We start from the raw sequence: 20,030 nt of genomic DNA, 5'->3' as shown, positions 1-20,030 counted from the left end.
TGATCGGCGGGGGTCTCAAGTGTCGCACCTCAGCAGATCTGATAGTGATGACCTAAATATCTTTCCCTGGATGACCTCTTTAACTGTTCTTATTTTATAGCGTTGATACCCTTATTATTTTACACTAATCCACCTCTATTTATAACATGAAACAAAAATATATCTTACATCTTCTCCTTTATGGCCGTCTTCTCCTTTCAATCCAGGTTCGCCCTAGTAATAGAAATATTAACATTTTATGCAGTGTTATAAAGGTCCACATTTTCTGTGCAGGTTACTCCAAAGTAACCAGCAAATGGTGATGTGCAATAAATTTGTGGTAAAATGTATGTTTTTACTAGTCGTTCACCATATGTAGAAAATTACAGTAAATGTGGACATGGTCAAAAAGCCATAATTCAGGTCACATTTTTTAAGACAAATTGGTGTTAATGAAACAAAATTTTAGTCCAAAATGTTTGCTTGCTCATAGCACCAGTGGATATTATTTTCTGACAATTCAAATTGTGCCAACACAAAAAGTATGTACAGGGAGGTGTTCAAACCATACTGGCTATTACTTAAAAAGGAGGAAAATAAATTATAAACACTGTATGAGGGGGATGCTATAAAGATCCCTATCCTCTCAATCTAGGATAGCTTGCAATCAATCTTGTGTCTTACTTTAATAACTCATAGTGTTTCAGGGAAATAAAATAGCATTCCATATTGTTTCCCTGAAGCGCATTGAGTTGTTAAAGCTGATGATATTTCTGTGAGGAGTCTCCAGTTTGGTTTTACCAGTTGGTGCAATTCTTCAGCCTGCCACAAGATTTGCAAGACTTTGCAAACTGCAAGAAATCCACCTACTGTATGAGTCTATCAAACTCAGACTGTATTTGGAATTTTTTTACAGCTCCTCACTACATTGTATGCAATATTAAATTGTGCCATTAGAAAGTACAACTTTTCCCGCAATAAACAAGCCTTCATATGGCTATGTGAATGGAAAAATAAAAAACTTATGGTCCCGGAAAGGCAGGATATAGAAAACGAAAACGCAAAAATAAAAAACCCTTTGGGGATGAAGGGGTTAATAGTTGAATCGGTCGGATGACTCTTGCCTGACTTGCTCAATGTGTCATTTTCTATACATGGAATGTTGTCCACCCTAGGTATCCTGAGAAATGTTCCTTCACTCCTGATAATTATGCCTTAATATATACACTGCGTGCAGAATTATTAGGCAAATTAGTATTTTGACCACATCATCCTCTTTATGCATGTTGTCTTACTCCAAGCTGTATAGGCTCGAAAGCCTACTACCAATTAAGCATATTAGGTGATGTGCATCTCTGTAATGAGAAGGGGTGTGGTCTAATGACATCAACACCCTATATTAGGTGTGCATAATTATTAGGCAACTTCCTTTCCTTTGGCAAAATGGGTCAAAAGAAGGACTTGACAGGCTCAGAAAAGAGTGAGATATCTTGCAGAGGGATGCAGCACACTTAAAATTGCAAAGCTTCTGAAGCGTGATCATCGAACAATCAAGCGTTTCATTCAAAATAGTCAACAGGGTCGCAAGAAGTGTGTGGAAAAACCAAGGCGCAAAATAACTGCCCATGAACTGAGAAAAGTCAAGCGTGCAGCTGCCAAGATGCCACTTGCCACCAGTTTGGCCATATTTCAGAGCTGCAACATCACTGGAGTGCCCAAAAGCACAAGGTGTGCAATACTCAGAGACATGGCCAAGGTAAGAAAGGCTGAAAGACGACCACCACTGAACAAGACACACAAGCTGAAACGTCAAGACTGGGCCAAGAAATATCTCAAGACTGATTTTTCTAAGGTTTTATAGACTGATGAAATGAGAGTGAGTCTTGATGGGCCAGATGGATGGGCCCGTGGCTGGATTGGTAAAGGGCAGAGAGCTCCAGTCCGACTCAGACGCCAGCAAGGTGGAGGTGGAGTACTGGTTTGGGCTGGTATCATCAAAGATGAGCTTGTGGGGCCTTTTCGGGTTGAGGATGGAGTCAAGCTCAACTCCCAGTCCTACTGCCAGTTTCTGGAAGACACCTTCTTCAAGCAGTGGTACAGGAAGAAGTCTGCATCCTTCAAGAAAAACATGATTTTCATGCAGGACAATGCTCCATCACACGCGTCCAAGTACTCCACAGCGTGGCTGGCAAGAAAGGGTATAAAAGAAGAAAATCTAATGACATGGTCTCCTTGTTCACCTGATCTGAACCCCATTGAGAACCTGTGGTCCATCATCAAATGTGAGATTTACAAGGAGGGAAAACAGTACACCTCTCTGAACAGTGTCTGGGAGGCTGTGGTTGCTGCTGCACGCAATGTTGATGGTGAACAGATCAAAACACTGACAGAATCCATGGATGGCAGGCTTTTGAGTGTCCTTGCAAAGAAAGGTGGCTATATTGGTCACTGATTTGTTTTTGTTTTGTTTTTGAATGTCAGAAATGTATATTTGTGAATGTTGAGATGTTATATTGGTTTCACTGGTAAAAATAAATAATTGAAATGGGTATATATTTGTTTTTTGTTAAGTTGCCTAATAATTATGCACAGTAATAGTCACCTGCACAGACAGATATCCCCCTAAAATAGCTAAAACTAAAAACAAACTAAAAACTACTTCCAAAAATATTCAGCTTTGATATTAATGAGTTTTTTGGGTTCATTGAGAACATGGTTGTTGTTCAATAATAAAATTAATCCTCAAAAATACAACTTGCCTAATAATTCTGCACTCCCTGTATGTTTAAAGATATAACCATGCCATAACAGATTCTGTTAAGTGATTAATTAATTTTATACTGAGCAAGATATAGAGAGCATTTTGTACTTACAGGAGGACCCCTAAGTCCTTGTTCTCCTTGTAGACCTGGTTCCCCCTAAAATATGTGATATTTATGAATGAAGAGTAAGAAAACAAGAAGTTTTTGCAAATCCACATTACAATGTTCTCTCATCAGAGATATGTACAATAAACAGGGTAACATTTCTGGCTTTTATGATTTAGTAACGTATAAACTGAATTTTTGGATTATTATTTACTGTATTCAGTATAGTTACATTTCCAGCTAATTGAACACATTATATATGAAGGTGTGTGTATCCAACTAAGGGTACTTTCACACTAGCGTTTTTATTTTCCGATATTGAGTTCCGTCACAGGGGCTCAATACCGGAAAAAAACGGATCAGTTTTTATCCTAATGCATTCTGAATGGAGAGCATTCCGTTCAGTATGCATCAGGATGCATCAGTTCAGTCCCTTTTACGTTTTTTGGCCAGAGAAAATACCGCAGCATGCTGCAGTTTTCTCTCCGGCCAAAAATCCTGAACACTTGCTGGAATGCCGGATCCGGCATTATTTTCCATTGAAATGCATTAATGCCAGATCGGGCCCCAAGTGTTCCAGAAAAATAAATCCGGTCTTGCGTTCTGCGCATGCACAGACCTTTAAAAATTTGAAAAAGATAAATGTCGGATCCGTTTTTCCGGACGACAACCGGAAAGAAGGATACAGTATTGCAATGCAGTGGTCAGACGGATCCGCATCCGGATCCGTCTGACAAATGCATCTGTTTGCGTCCGAATTACCGGATCTGGCAGGCAGTTCCGACAACAGAACTGCCTGCCGAAATCCTCTGCCACAAGTGTGAAAGTACCCTTAGGTGAATGTCAAATAATGTGGAAGAGAAAAACAAAGCACACAAGCAATGCACTTACTTTGTCTCCTTGGTCACCTTTTTGACCCTTCACCCCTGGCTGACCATGATGTCCTGGCTTACCCTGCGAAATAAATGTGGAACAATTGAGGATTCAATAATAAACCTATTACAATAGACTACATTCAGGTGTAAGAACTGCCAAACGGCACACCAAAAGCTCCAGGCCCAAATCCCACCAACACTTAGACCAACAGGACCATAGTTAGGAACCTCTTCAATGGCTTTACCCAAAGTCAAGTTAGGTGTCACACCAGTTAGTCAAAAGAAATAGTACTGATGCAGTGACGTAACTAGAAATTATCGGGCATCACAGCAAATTTTTTAACTGCACCCTTCCTTCCCCCCAACAACTTCCTCTCAACTCCCAACTCCTGAGCAATCCCCACTACTGAGGCTAGTCAAGATCACACCCTCAGACAAGGCCTGTTTCCTACAGTGTCACTGTATATAATGTCATTGTATAATACTGTTGAGTGGGCACTGACAATGAAATCTTTTAGTCCTCCTCCTAGTAGGTGGGCCACTTATGAGTTCAGGCCCCAAGGCAGCCGCTTCCTATATAGCTAAGCCCCTGTACTGATGGTTAACACAGTTGGATTGCTAAACTAACTCATTGTCCCCGATTCAGGAATGTTATACAGCAATTTATAAGGAGTCAATCATCAGTAAATTCTGAATACTCTTTCTCAGCATTTTGCTGATTTTACTAAAATTGTACCTTTTTATATGTAAGTGCAACTCTTCATGGGGGCATTTTTTACACTGTGAGTCACAGAGTTACCTCCATAAGCCTGCCCTTCTCAATGTGATTGACACTCCCTGCCTGCCCCACATCATCCCAAAACGTCTGAAATCTTGTGCATGCACAGTGAATCCGCTTTCCCTTCACCTCTGGTGAATACACCTGAGTTTAGTGTGCATGTCAGCAGAGGAGATGGAAAAGAGGATTTACAGTGCATTTGTGAGATCTCACCAAGATGACTTGCAGCAGGCAGGGGTATATCATTCACAGTGTGATGGGTGGGCTTGCAGGGGGACTCCATGACTCAGATGATGTAAGAAGCTAACTGACCCGCATTTACAGTACATATAAAAAGGTACAATTTCAAAGTGTAATTACAGCAAAAAAGAAAAACCAGGGCTGAGAGCTTTGAAAGTAATCCACAGTGCCACTCAATTGGTTGCATATGGCAAACTGTGCTGACCGGTACAATCCATAGTTAAAGTCAATAAACTGATCTACAGTATAGCCAATGAAAAATACACTTTATCCTCCATTCCCCAAAATGTATCCAGGCTATCAATAATCCAACCTAGAGTAAGATGATACCAAGGAGCTTCAAAAAGCCAACACAATATGGCCCCAACAACAAACTTTCTTACATGGATGGCCTTACCCATCCCTAACAATTTCTTCTTCATTTGTTAATGGATTTTCATCAAGGGTTTCTCACCAACAGAAAATGATAATCCATGTCCCCATGCCCTCTAAGCCTCCTACATTCACATGTTTTGGTGTACCTGGGACCTGCTTCTGGAACTCCTTGCTTTTCATGGTTTTCTTTTTGGACAATATAGAGCGTATTTTTTTTGCTATCAAACACTCTATGTATAAACGGCAAAAGATCCAGTAAGTTGGTACCATTTCTTAATGTGTGAATCTGTATTGCTAAAAGGTCCCAGCCAGCTTTTTGTGTCATCCTACATCCTATATACAGTGCAGGTTTCTCCTTACCTGTTGTCCTGGAGTGCCCATTGGTCCTGCAAGTCCCCTTGGCCCTGGAAGTTCAAAATGACACCAGTTGCAAATTGTGCATAATAGATATTTTATACAATACAGTGATCCCTCAGGATACAATATTTTCAATATACAATGGTCTTTTCTGACCCATCGTAAGTTGAAACTAGACTCAACATACAATGCCTGAGACTCAGATCCAACCAATCAAGGCCACTTCTCTGGTAAAAATGCTGTATTGGTTGCTAGTTAGCAGCTATTCTTGACTGTTATATGTAAGAACTTGTTTTATCTGCCTTAGTTATCTGCTTATTTTTCTTAAATCTTCATTTTCTCTTATCTTGGATGACATTTTGGGGCTTTGGAACCGATTACTAAACTTTCAATGGTTTCAACATACAATGGTTGTCCTCAAACTAATTAATATTGTAACTTGAGGGACCACTGTACATATACACACGCTTATGTACGGTATGTGCTGGTCAAAACATTATTACTATGGAAAAACAACACTACAACAGTACTATATCACATGTGTGATATCTCTCTAGCAGATCACCAGTGGTTTTAAGCTATGAATGGGGAGATTTATCAAACTGGTGTAAAGTAGAATCAGCTTAGTTGCCCATAGCAACCAATAGGATTCCACCTTTCATTTTGGACAGCTCGTTTGGAAAATGGAAGGAGGAATCTGATTGGTTGTTATGGGCAACTAAGCAAGTTCTACTTTACACCAGTTTGATATATCTTCCCTGAAGTCTGTACATACAATTCATAATAGACAGTTTTAATATTGACATTTGACAAATACAGGGGTCATAAGAGCTACAATTATTCAAATTAATTTACCAGGAGGGCCAACAGGCCCCGGTGGGCCAGGAGGTCCTGGAAGTCCAGACATTATAGTATCTGTTATAGTGGATACCAAATGTGGTTCGCCATCTATGAGAGAAAACATGACATTAAAACATGCAAGTCAGAAATCCATATCAGTGAAACCTAATGTACCTATGATAGAACGATAGATAGATAGATAGATGCATAAAGCTGTTAATTTGTGAGGTTCCACATGAAATTTGAAGAGCTTTCTAGTAAGAGAACAATACTCACTTTCTCTCTCTGTATTCGGCTGTAAAGAGTACAAGACACCCTCTGGTAAAGAGATGGGAGCACCTGGTGGTCCAGGTGGCCCTGGAGGGCCAGGTGGTCCTGGAATTCCAGTCTCTCCCTTTGGCCCTTGAGGTCCAATAGGCCCTACCATAAGGTAAAAGAATATTTAACATACAGGCCCACATTTACTCTCATAAGGGTTCTACTTTCTTGGCATGGTTTGCACCAAAATTTTGCCATTCTTCATAGATACATTTCTTTATCATTCAAATCCATCAAAAAGTATGACTTTTTCCAACATCCTCGACCTTTCCTGATATTAAGCTATAATGTATGTTGCGACAGCTTTTGTCAATTTTTTAGATACATATATGAAGCTGCAACTTACAATTCTGGCATATAAAAGTGACGCAGATTAGACTAATTTAGAGGTGGTCTAAAGTTTTTGGCTCAGAGACAAGATTCTGGTGCACTGAGACACATTTTGAGCTCAGAGACAGAATTTCGGTGCATTGGGGCACATTCTTGGCTCAGAGACAGAATTTTAGTGCATTGGGATACATTTTTTGGTTGGACAGACCTTTAGTGCTCTGGGACAGATTTTTAGGACATGTGGACACATTTTCAGAGTCAGCTAAGCCAACAATTAGGTGGTAAACACTAAATAGGCCATTAATATTAATGATATGAAGTGTACATCTGGTAGTAATATCCATTGCTACTAAACTTAATATGGTAGTAGTTTCTAAACATAAATTCTGTTGCACTTCCCAGCTTTCCTATGTCCACATTAACTATTTTTAAAATCTGTCAGGAAGAAGCAAGAAATGCCTTTGATATATTGTTTACAGCTGAAATGGAATTAAGAACCTGCATCTGATTAATCATATTAATGAAGTCAAAAGTTTATATTTGTTTAATATTGTTTTTTAGATTTTATGTCATTTTTGAATTAACTTAGTCTTCCTATCATGTTTGAACTTGGAACATTTGTCCCGTTTGTCGGACCGCTTCCGATCTGATATTGATGACCTATCATCTAGAAATTTCATCAATGTTTATTACTGCATAACCCCTAAATAAAAATGGATAAAAAAAACAAAACACTTTATAGCATCATTAACCCACTAAAACCATCCTAAACCATATATTAATAAACTGTATTTAAAGTCAAAGGGGTTTTCCAGGATTTTAAGATTGGTCATCCATATCAGATCATCAGGGGTCGGACACCCAGCAACCCCGCCGATCAGCTGGTTGAAGGGAAGGCTGCGGTCATCAATACTAGAAAACCCCTTTAACTACTCCACTAGCCTAGATTTCCAGGGATCTTTAATATTAACCCATAATCATCCTAAACCACCACAGGTAATAGATAATCTAGACCACCAGGGACCTAAGCCACTATATACTTACAAGAATATTACCTCAATACTGTCTTTACCCCTAAACAACAACAACAAAAAACTATTGTGTAGACAGGAATTTTGCTTTACATATACACGTGAAGCCCCTTCTTTAAAAATCTGTTTGCCTCTTTCTCCATTGAAGCAATCTGCTGTTATAAACATAATAAATAGAACTGAGAATATCTGTTAACCTGGGGGACCAGCACGGCCAATTTCACCCAATTCTCCACGGTCTCCTTTTGATCCAGGTAAACCCACAGGTCCAATTGATCCAGGTGGTCCTGGCATTCCAGGCAATCCTGTAAGAAAATCAACAAAGATGATGAGTGAGCAACATAGCAGGGCTTGGTTTTGCAGCCCTTGCCCGTTCTCTTGAAAGGGACAGAGCTGCCAAAAGGCCATATAACCAATGAAAGTGGCCACGGATGAGGCCACATCACTCACTGGAGCTCCACAACTTTTTTAAACAGGTGATCAGCAGGCGTGCCATGTGTCGGAGCCCCACCGATCAGATATTGATGACATATCCTGAGGCTATGCCATTAATATTTAACTCCCATAAAAAAGCTTTAAACTTTTTAAACTTTTTTTCAGTCCCTTCAAAGAGAGACTAATGTGAAGCTAATATGAAGCGTGGAATAAAGTAGCAGAGTGTAACAAGAGTACCAAAACTGCAGGCCTGGGTGTCTTCACTAAGCACATGGCTGCAATGACAATCGCTTGGCATTCTGCGATTTGAAGAGGGGCGATCAGGGGCAGAGGGTGTCCCCTCCCTCTGTCTAACCACTCAAATTCTTTAGTTGCTATTGTATTATTAGTACAATATTTTCTAACAAAACATTCAGTGATCATTTTATTACCTCTTGTCTTTTTTTCTTCAATAGTATCTCCTTTGGAGCCTGTACAAACGAAAAGTGCACAATCAACTTTAATGCAAATTAAAAATGATAAATATGGTAGCATTTCAATAAGGGGACCCAGGGGTAACTGATTTAGAGTGTTTGCACTTTGGATTGCTGTGTCGAGACTCTTAAATGAGGCTCCACAGTGTTTTCCGTAGCTGTCTCCCTAAGATCAGCCATTGTTTTGTTTGATTTAGAGTGTTGTTACCTATGCCACCCTGCACCATTTTGTAAGTTTAGTGCAATTTGTGCCAATTTTGTTGATCTGTGAATTCATGGATCCAATGGCAATATTAAAGGCAACCTGTCAAATTGAACATGGCGTCTGAACTGCAGGCAACATGTTATAGAGCAGGAGGAGCTGAGCAGATTGATATATAGATTTATGGGAAAAGATTCAGTATAACTTGTAAAATATTCATTTCAATTCCTGCTCATTCAGGGGTTTGAAGTCAAGGAGGAAGTTCTATCAGCCTTCCCTCTATGACTGTGTATCTAGAGATAGCTGTCAGTCACTGATAGGACCGTCTCCTGGACTTCAAAGTCTAGAATGAGCAGGAATTTAAATGAATAAATTACAAGTTTTACTGAATCTTTTCCCGAAAATGTGTATACCACTCTGCTCAGCTCCTCCTGCTCTATAACATGTTGCCTGCAGCTTGTATTGCATTTTTAGGATGACAAGTTCCCTTTAATATAGTGTAGTAGATGCACATACAGCACTATGTGCATCTGCTACACTTCCATAGCATTCATTGTGCATGGTCCTGCATCTACACAGTGCTTCATGCACTTACAGATTTTATTTCTCTTTGGTCTATTCTCTTATAACAGTGTGAACAAGGCTCGAGATCCAAAAAGTAAATTTGTATCCTTGTCAAAGAGACTGAGAAGTGAATGGGAATTACTAGTGCATGTCTTCCCTTGGTACTGTATGTTTCTACGTATTCTCAAGTCTGACGTGTGCTGTGATTTCCTACATTGTGTACTGTGGGAATAAAACCCTCTTCACGTGCACCGTTCTGCTTACCAAGCTCTCCCTCCATTTAAGTAATATGGCAGAAACTGGCTGCTAAAAAATATTGTAGCTCCTTGAAATGACTCATCACACGGGCAAAGCAGTTTGGCAGCCGCCTTGCAATTCTCCACCTTGCTGTTAAATGTCACACAGAGAACCTCTGTAAGGATTGTGAAGCTCTGAGTGGGTATCAGCCATTCTATTTCCATCCTATATACAGCAGTGTGCAGTGTGAATAGAAGATAACGGGATGCTCAGAGTACACACTTCTGACTGTTACATCAGCGGTCAGTGCCCAGTGTTGTCTGCAAGCTGCTGTCTCCATTGCTCCAGTCTCTGTACCATTACGGCATGCTCGCACTCACCTGCGGTCTTTTAGGCTAGGGCTACACAACGACATTTGTCTCACCAATGTCGCGCAACATTTATTGGAATGATAGTTGGATTTTTGTGCGACTGTCGCAGTATGTGCGATATCATAGACTATTATCACAATAAATGTCACACGACATTGGTGCAACATGTAGCTGTACCCTTTTTGTCACGCAACACATGTGTAGCCTTAGCCTTAAAGGGCCTGTATGCACGCTCACTAGTCCTAGGGTCCCTGGGTATTTAAGGCACCCTCGCCATTGAAAGGGTGTCTGAGCAAAGGTTTTTGGAAGACTTGTGCTTCAGTAATTTCCTTTGATTTACCTGCGTCACCCAGCCTGTGTTCCTGCCTTGTACCCATCCTCCATGTTTACTCCTGAGCTCACAGTTTAGTTTCAGTTCTACTCTGTGCTTAAAGGGGTTGTCTGCTTTTTACTATTGATGATCTATCCTCAGCATAGGTCATCAATAAAAGATTAGCAGGGTCCAACACCCAGCACCCCTGCCTATCACCTGTTTGAAGAAAAGGCAGTGCTCACACGAGCGCTGCCTTCTCTGTTTTGTTTACCTGCTTGCGGTAGCAATTGCAGTGGTGAGCAGTGTAATTACCAAGTATGGCGTCCCCATTCACTTCTATGGGACGGCTCTGTCTGTTCAAATGGATGCTACAGAGCCGTCCAATAGAAGTGAATTGTAACGCCATACTTGTAATTACACTGCTCACCACTGCAGTTGCTGCCACGAGCAGGTAAACAGAGCAGAGAAGACAGTGCTCGTACAAGGGCTGCCTTCTCTTCAAACAGTTTATCGGCGGGGGTGCCAGGGATCGGATCCCCACTAATCTGACATTTTTTCTGTTCCTAGAGCCTCTTGTGCTTGCAGCTCCAGCTGCGGATGAAGTGATCTTCTCTACCACAGTACAGTTCGGTGGTACGTCTGTGCTTATGCTCTATTTCCATAGAGGGTGCATTCACATGCCCATATGTATTTTGCAGTCTGCAAAATGTGGATCCGCTAAATATACAGATGACGTCCATGTGGCATCCATTTTTCTACAAATCCATTGTAACAATGCCTATTCTTGTCCACAAAACTGATGAATAGGACATGTGATAGCTTTTTTGCAAGACTGCGGAACAGACATACGGAACCAGACTGCACATGGAGCAAAGACTGGAGCATTGGAGCAGCAGCTTGCAGAGGACACTGACTGTTCTCTTGTTCCCACCTAGTGTAGATTTGATCGATTTCCTGAATATGCTTCCTGGACTCAGCAGAGGGATGGCATCTGGCAAGTAGCCCTCATTCCACACCGATGTGCCTCTTGTGATGGGCAGGTCATTTTCTGATGCTTTCTCTGCTGCTTGCAGTGTGATAATCTTAAAAGAATGAAAATAAAAGCTTTAGTATATTGTAATGATGTACTATAGCTCCTATAGATAAAATATAAAATGATTATTACTGCAATGGACAATTCTATGGACAGTTGTTGACTATGTGTAGATCTGATTAGTGAGATGTTATCAAGATTTGTAGAATGTGATTAGAATTCAGATCAATGACTATTAAAGGTATTCCATCTTATAAAGTGATGGTATATTACTAGGATACGTTATTATTTTATGAATGATGGGAGTCAACCTCCTGGACCCACAGAGATCTTGAGAATAAGGGGCCAGAGCACTAGTTTTTTGCAGCTTCCCTTGTGTTTTTTTGCCCCACTGTGGCTCCCTGAAAATCTAGATGACTGGTGGAGCTGCTGTGAAGAATAAACTTAAAAAGTAATTTATCAATGGGATTTTGGATATCCGAGAGGTCAGATCCCACCGATCATACAGTGCTGGCATTTCATAGCAATATCCCATCACAACATTTTAATCATTTAAAGGGTTCATACCATGATTAATGTAAAATACAAAAATACAATAGCATATAGTACACGACAGTCTCTTTCTAACAAACTTAGAACCAGCCCTGTACCTCATATGGATCCAGAGAACCCCACTCATTGTCCCAATTGCTCTGCTAGATTTATTTCAAGTTGGCAGCTTAGGGGTGTGCACTTTCTTAGGGGGCGTGTCTTTTCTACTGCAAGTGGTGGCAGTTGAAGGATGGAACTGAGCATGTGCTTCCATCTCAAGGAGGTGGACAGATAAATTAGAAAAAGAGCAAACAGCAGGTGGGACTATACAGAATACAGATAAATTGCAGTGGCTAAACTAACATTTTTTTATCACATGCAATTACAAAAGTATTCAGATCCAGGCGCTGGTTTGAATAATGTAGAATATTTTTTATGGGATAATCGCTATAAAAACTGGCCCCTTACTCCCCTACTTGACTTGGTGTATTTAAATTTTTTTTTTAGTACATGAATCATGGCAAGCCATAAACTTTTTTCATTCGGTTATGTGAATAATTTTTGTGCCTTTTTTATAGAGACACATGGGGCTTTATATTTATGTTATTTTCATTTTAGTATTTTTGTTTTTATAGAGAGGAAAAATGTATAAAAAAAAGGGGAAATATATATATATATATATATATATATATATATATATACAGTCGTGGCCAAAAGTTTTGAGAATTAGATAAATACTGGAAATTGGAAAAGTTGCTGCTTAAGTTTTTATAATAGCAATTTGCATATACTCCAGAATGTTATGAAGAGTGATCAGATGAATTGCATAGTCCTTCTTTGCCATGAAAATTAACTTAATCCCAAAAAAAACCTTTCCACTGCATTTCATTGCTGTCATTAAAGGACCTGCTGAGATCATTTCAGTAATCGTCTTGTTAACTCAGGTGAGAATGTTGACGAGCACAAGGTTGGAGATCATTATGTCAGGCTGACTGGGTTAAAATGGCAGACTTGACATGTTAAAAGGAGGGTGATGCTTGAAATCATTGTTCTTCCATTGTTAACCATGGTGACCTGCAAAGAAACGCGTGCAGCCATCATTGCGTTGCATAAAAATGGCTTCACAGGCAAGGATATTGTGGCTACTAAGATTGCACCTCAATCAACAATTTATAGGATCATCAAGAACTTCAAGGAAAGAGGTTCAATTCTTGTTAAGAAGGCTTCAGGGCATCCAAGAAAGTCCAGAAAGCGCCAGGATCGTCTCCTAAAGAGGATTCAGCTGCGGGATCGGAGTGCCACCAGTGTAGAGCTTGCTCAGGAATGGCAGCAGGCAGGTGTGAGCGCATCTGCACGCACAGTGAGGTGAAGACTTTTGGAAGATGTCCTGGTGTCAAGAAGGGCAGCAAAGAAGCCACTTCTCTCCAAAAAAAACCATCAGGGACATATGGATCTTCTGCAGAAAGTATGGTGAATGGACTGCTGAGGACTGGGGCAAAGTCATATTCTCCGATGAAGCCTCTTTCCAATTGTTTGGGGCATCTGGAAAAAGGCTTGTCCGGAGAAGAAAAGGTGAGCGCTACCATCAGTCCTGTGTCATGCCAACATTAAAGCATCCTGAGACCATTCATGTGTGGGGTTTCTTCTCATCCAAGGGAGTGGGCTCACTCACAATTTTGCCCCAAAACACAGCCATGAATAAAGAATGGTACCAAAACACCCTCCAACAGCAACTTCTTCCAACAATCCAACAACAGTTTGGTGAAGAACAATGCATTTTCCAGCAGGATGGAGCCCCGTGTCATAAGGCAAAAAGTGATAACTAAGTGGCTCAGGGACCAAAACGTTGACATTTTGGGGCCATGGCCTGGAAACTCCCCAGATCTTAATCCCATTGAGAACTTGTGGTCAAATCTTTAGATGCGGATGGACAAACAAAAATCAACTAATTCTGACAAACTCCAAGAAGTGATTATGAAAGAATGGGTTGCTATCAGTCAGGAATTGGCCCAGAAGTTCATTGAGAGCATGCCCAGTCGAATTGCAGAGGTCCTGAAAAAGAAGGGCCAACACTGCAAATACTGACTCTTTGCATAAATGTCATGTAATTGTCGATAAAAGCCTTTGAAACGTATGAAGTGCGTGTAATTATATTTCACTACATCACAGAAACAACTAAAACAAAGATCTAAAAACAGTTTAACAGCAAACTTTGTGAAAACTAATATTTGTGTCATTCTCAAAACTTTTGGCCACGACTGTATATATAAAAATTCTTTCATTTTCTTTTGTTAACATCACAACATGCAACTAAATGTTTTTTTTCCCTTTACATAATGGTCACTTTGATATATGGTGTGTATGGGTTATGACTGCCGGGGGCAGGGCTAGAAACTGTGGTTTGACTTTTTTTTTTTTATAAATTTTTAATCTTGTCTTTATCTACACATATTATTTTTTTTATTATACTTTGTGCCCCACATACAGTAAGGTCATACAAGACCCTTGGGGGACATTTAATATAATTTTTTTTTTTTGTATGCAGTGCTCAGGAAGGCAGGGATGATAAAAAACATCCCTGCATTCTCTAAGGGGGCCCATGCTGACAGCGGGCTCCCAGCTGCGGTCTCTGTGATACATACACAAGATGTTAATAGGCCGTATTCACATCCACCACTGGATGGGACCATTGTCACCCTCTCTATTTACAGAGGAGGGGTTAATCCAGTTTAGACCAGTCCAGATTTGTGCCAGAGAGAATCTGAGTCTAGCCACAGAAGAGAGCAGAAGCAAAATGTAGGAGCTGACAAAGGAGCCATCCAGGGCCAGGTCAGAAAAGAACTTAGAAAAACAAGCCACACCAAAGAGGACCTATTGGGTCTACAGCATATTTGTTCAGGAGTTTTTTTTTCTGGGGCCTGGACATACATTGGAGCAGATTGCCCATCTGCATAGGAGAATATCCACATCCTGCAGAGGACATTGTGGAAGTGTACATTTTAACTATGGCAACCTGTTCAAAAAAAGGTGTAGACAGAGCTTCATCTGATGTTAGAGTCTGCCTTGAGGCAAGAGAAAAGTGCTGCACCCCATGTCCGGATGATTATGTTGCAGTCAGCTAGAGTACTGCTCTTACAAAGCGCTACTATATTCTGCAGCTGTCCCCAATGGAGCTCACAATCTAAGGTCCCTATCAGTATGTCTTTGGAGTGTGGGAAGAAACCAGAGTACCCAGAAGAAACCCACACAAACATGGGGAGAACATACAAATTCCATGCAGATGTTATCCTTGGTTGGATTGGAACCTAGGACCCCAGTGCTGCAAGTCACCAGTGCTAACCACTGAGCCATTGTGCTGCCCACAACATGCTGCCGCTCTAAAGAAACACCTTGGCCTATTAACTACCTGTACAGCTGCATAACCTGAAAGAACTGTGGCAAGTGCATTTGTGTAATATCTGCCATTCCAAGCATACTGAGAACTACAACTGATGTGCTTAAACTTGAATTTTCAGGAAAGAACCATTTGCTGTTAATCTGGCCTCAGTTTTTGGGTTCTTGTGCCTCATTAGTAAAGAGCAGGGCACTGGTTGGCTGGATGAGGTGCCTTAGATACTAGTTCTCACTGAAGGGTCCCAGTAGGTGTATGAAGAATTATTTTGAAGGCAATAATCCATGGTAAAAACGTATGTAAATTAGGTCATGTCATCCAAACCAGAGACTCTTCCAACAGGAAGAGTGATCTAGCCATACATATGTCACCTCATCCAGCTAGCCAGTACCATTTTCTGTACTAATGAAAGGAAAGAACCCCGAAACAACTGTGTACAGATAAATCACTCTTACTTTTTGGAAGAATATTTGGTTTGACTGAGATGGGCTTCCACATCTGCATGCTTTTTTTTTTTTTGGAACATTGCCTGAAAATAAGTCTTCATATACCTGCTGGGTACCAATACCCAACCAATCAGTATTCTTCCCTGTACTGACATTAGCTAATTTGATTAAAACTGGTGTTTCTTATGTCAGTCTTGAAAAAAACACTAGGCTGGCATAAGAGGTATGTGTCAAATTTTTTGTTTTATGGATTTTCTTATCTTAACATTAGAAATTCTTATTAGGGAGATTAGTGGCTTTCAAATAAGCTTCCAACACAGTCTGACAAGTTCTTCACAAGCAACTAATATATTACTAATAATCACCCTTAGGGCTCATGCACACGACCACATGTATTTTGCAAAAAATACAGATGATTGTTGTGTGCATTCCCTATTTTGCGGAACAGAACAGCTGGCCCCTAATGGAGCAGTCCTATCCTTGTCCGTTAGGCCTCAGGCACACAAACGTGTTTTTTTTCCATGTCCATTCCTTTTTCTTTACCGTATACAGAACCATTCATTTCAATCGGTTCGCAAAAAAAAAACAGAAGTTACTACAAGTGCATTCCGTTTCCGTATGTCTGATCCGCAAAACTATAGAACATGTCCTATTATTGTCCGCATTATGGACAAGGATTGGACTGTTCTATTAGGGGCCAGACGCACAGAATGCACATGGACGTCATCCGTATTTTTTGCAGATCTGTTTTTTGTTGACCTTAAAAACTTAAAATACATAGGGTCGTGTGCATGAGACATACGGAAAACGGAATGCAAACAAAGTAACTTCCCATTTTTTTGCAGACCCATTGAAATGTATGGTTCCGCATGCGGTCCGCAAAAATAAAAACTAAACAAAACAGAAAATACGTTTGTGTGCATGAGCCCTTATGTATAGGTCTAATAAATACTCCACATGGACTTGTAATTCTTATTAATTCATGGGACAATCATTTATTCAGTCATCTGTGATTATTTTACGGATGCACTAACAATGCTGAAGAATAAAAGAGATCTGTCTGCTTGAGGATCACCTGGAATCCATTTGGACATCTATGCATGATGTGTCTAAGCTGAATGATGATCCTATCACTCAAGTCTACGATCCTGACAAAATCTGATTTTGTACACTCAAGTTATAAGAACAATATGTGTCTGTTCCACCCGGGATGCCTCAATGTTAAATGTTTGAGAGAGTTGTTCTGGAGAATAATAACTGAAGACAATGACCAATCCCTTCTTAGTCACGGTTATGAAATTCTAACATAAATCCGATTTATATTTAATATCACCTCCATAATAACAGTACGGTCATCTGCTTACTCATCATGAAAAGCACATGTGGCCATTTTTCTAACATGGCAAATATAAGAAGGATGAGTTTAGATTTTAACAGCCAATCGGATATTGATTTAATCAGCCAACTAGTGATTCACGGATGGCAGAATCCTAATACGTCTCTGTTCTTACTCCGTCAAAATTACCAGACAACACACTTGGCAGCCATGTTTGTTGAGCTCAGACTTAAGACCTATTCCCTTTAATTGCCGCCACAGAAAGCCACCTGTAATTCTTTCCTTCACAAAACTAAACTGGTGCCAACCCCTTATCGCTATATGACGTATATACTCGTCATGGAGCACTGCTACTTACTGCTCTATGACAAATATACTCGTCATGGAACTAAACTGTCGCCATGTCTGTATACATGGTGACAGTGCTGAGATTGCAGCGGTTACATACAGCCAGTGATCTCAGCTAACCAGCCCGGGACCAATGAGGGCAGTTGTGAGCTGACAATCGCTCTGACTGGTAGTCTTTACAGAGGATAGTATAATCAGAGGATTATAAAGGTTCTGATCCCCACAACTCGTGACTCTAAGCTGGACACGAGCCTTTCCCATTGTTTTTTTTTAATAGTAACTTTTTATTAAAGATTATCAACAATTTGCATACACTCTGAGAAACAGATAAGCTTACATGCAAATAGATACACTCAGTCTGTTATACCCTATTAAGTCAGTATCAAAAATCACAATATCAAAATACATTTGCTAAAAATGCTCGAAATTAGAAGAGTCAGTACCAAAAAAAAGGAAAAAATAGCATTGATTCCGTTCTACATCAAAGATATACCAGACACCATACACACTTCCAGACATACACTCCCCCATCGGAGTGGACAAGACCATATGTAACTCAAGGTAGCATTGTTTGGCCGTTGATCCAGGGATCCCATACTTTCATGAAACGGTCAGGAGTTCCTCTCTGTTCATATACAAATTTAGATAGTTCCAGATTTGAGTTAATCAGTTGTATCCAATGTTTCAACGTAGGACATTTGGGCAGCTTCCAGTTAAGGAGTATAGTTTTCCTCGCATAATACAGTAGGAGTCTGTAAAGTTGTCTACTGTGTTTTGTGGGGACAACTTCGTTAACTAGCCCCAATAAACTTATTGATGGTGTTCAAATATTTGGAAGGCCGAGTTTAGAGTTAATGTACAGTAAGTATGAACCTCTAACCAGAAACCTTGAATAGTCGGGCATTGCTAGACCATATGTAAGAAACAGCCATTCTCAAATCCACATCTCGTACACTGGGGGCCCGACATCTTGCGCATTTTAAACAATTTCCTTGGTGTGTAGTACACTCTGTAAAGAAATAAATAAATCACCAGTCCGCAATAATGCTATGCAGCAGGTCCGAAAAGTGATGTGGGTTCAATCACGTTATAAACAGGTACAATATATAGGGTTCGGACCGCGCTTCTGGTCAAGGTCAGTATGCAAGTTCTTTAATCCTTCTCACTTCCTCGTTTGCAGAGAGAGCCTGAGGGCTGCAAATATCCCTCAAGTAGATATCCTGCAACCAATGGAATTATAATAGTGTAAATCCGTATGTAACAATAACCTGCATTGCACTGATTGTACTCACACACTGCGTATCACACAAGGCGTAAATGTAATCTCTCCGTGGTAGGTTGCTCTTATTCTGTCGAAACAGCCACATTTCCATACAATCTGGTTCAGTCCCCACACAGACTCAAATGGTATATACCACAGACAAATCTGTGTTTCCTTTCTTCAGATTCCTGAAAGTATTCTGTGGACAAGAATGGCTTCTGCAATAGTGAAGCTCCGTAATACTTCTTTAAAACTTTTTATTTGTCCATACTCACAAGACAACTTTCTTAAAACAGCTTTTAAAACACATAAAATTCCCAGCATCTGCTGCTTCTGCCCGACCTGGGTTTCACTCCTAGAGCTTCGTCAGGGGCACACTTGTTTTCTCCCTCCCCCACCTTCTTATTCCTTCCTTGCAACTAATCAGGAATCAGGTGTGTTCTTCCACAGTATTTTCCTATCCTGCTATTAACCCTATACTGGACTCTCCTCATCCCCAGGGGAAAGAAGACGCATGTAGTTACGTCCCCATTCACATGAGCATGCTTTTTAGTATAACGTTTTTTCACTAATTCAATACAGCCTGCAGGTCAAAATCTACATTTAGACCTCCCGGCTGTAGTGTACCTAATTCGTATATCCACTTGGTTTCCTGCCTATTGATTTTTTCCAAAAGACTGCCTCCCCTCCAATGGTTTTGTACGGATTCCACTCCCATAAACTTTGGACCCTCTGGGTTTTTTTGGTGGTATTTTTTATAATGGGCCGATACTCCATGACTTTCAAGACCTTTTTTTATATTTCTTATGTGTTCCTGTATGCAGACTTTTAGAGGTCTAATAGTCCGTCCAACATACTGGAGGCCACAAGGGCACTCCAGTACATATATAACCCCTTTACTATGACAAGTCATCTCACCTACTACTTCAAATTTTTTATCTTTATTGGTGCTTTTGATTAGCGTACTCTTTTGTAATTTTTCTGTTCTTTTTCTGTTCTTGCATGGAATGCAAAAACCACACCAATTAAAGCTATTTTTCGTTTTTTTATTTTTATATTTACTTTCAGAACGATTGGCGCTGTGTACCAATTTATTTTT

General features: G+C 40.2%; 1 protein-coding gene across 2 annotated transcripts in view; it reads right to left on the bottom strand.

The window, feature by feature from the left end:
- COL26A1 (collagen type XXVI alpha 1 chain) overlaps window positions 1–20,030 on the bottom strand; it is a 452,146-nt gene that overhangs the window by 5,463 nt on the left and 426,653 nt on the right. For both annotated transcript variants that reach the window (XM_040423518.1, XM_040423519.1), the window contains exons 5-13: window positions 11,517–11,667; window positions 8,857–8,895; window positions 8,188–8,295; window positions 6,588–6,731; window positions 6,327–6,419; window positions 5,475–5,518; window positions 3,738–3,800; window positions 2,853–2,897; window positions 169–213 (exon numbers count right to left, since the gene is read on the bottom strand). In XM_040423518.1, coding sequence (XP_040279452.1) covers window positions 169–213; window positions 2,853–2,897; window positions 3,738–3,800; window positions 5,475–5,518; window positions 6,327–6,419; window positions 6,588–6,731; window positions 8,188–8,295; window positions 8,857–8,895; window positions 11,517–11,667 — 732 coding nt within the window. The remainder of the gene's footprint in view (window positions 1–168; window positions 214–2,852; window positions 2,898–3,737; window positions 3,801–5,474; window positions 5,519–6,326; window positions 6,420–6,587; window positions 6,732–8,187; window positions 8,296–8,856; window positions 8,896–11,516; window positions 11,668–20,030) is intronic.

The sequence above is a fragment of the Bufo bufo genome, chromosome 3, assembly GCF_905171765.1.
Source record: "Bufo bufo chromosome 3, aBufBuf1.1, whole genome shotgun sequence".
Taxonomy (NCBI): Eukaryota; Metazoa; Chordata; class Amphibia; order Anura; family Bufonidae; genus Bufo; species Bufo bufo.
The sequence above is the reverse complement of the archived record's forward strand: the minus strand, read 5'-3'. Positions and strand labels throughout refer to the sequence as shown.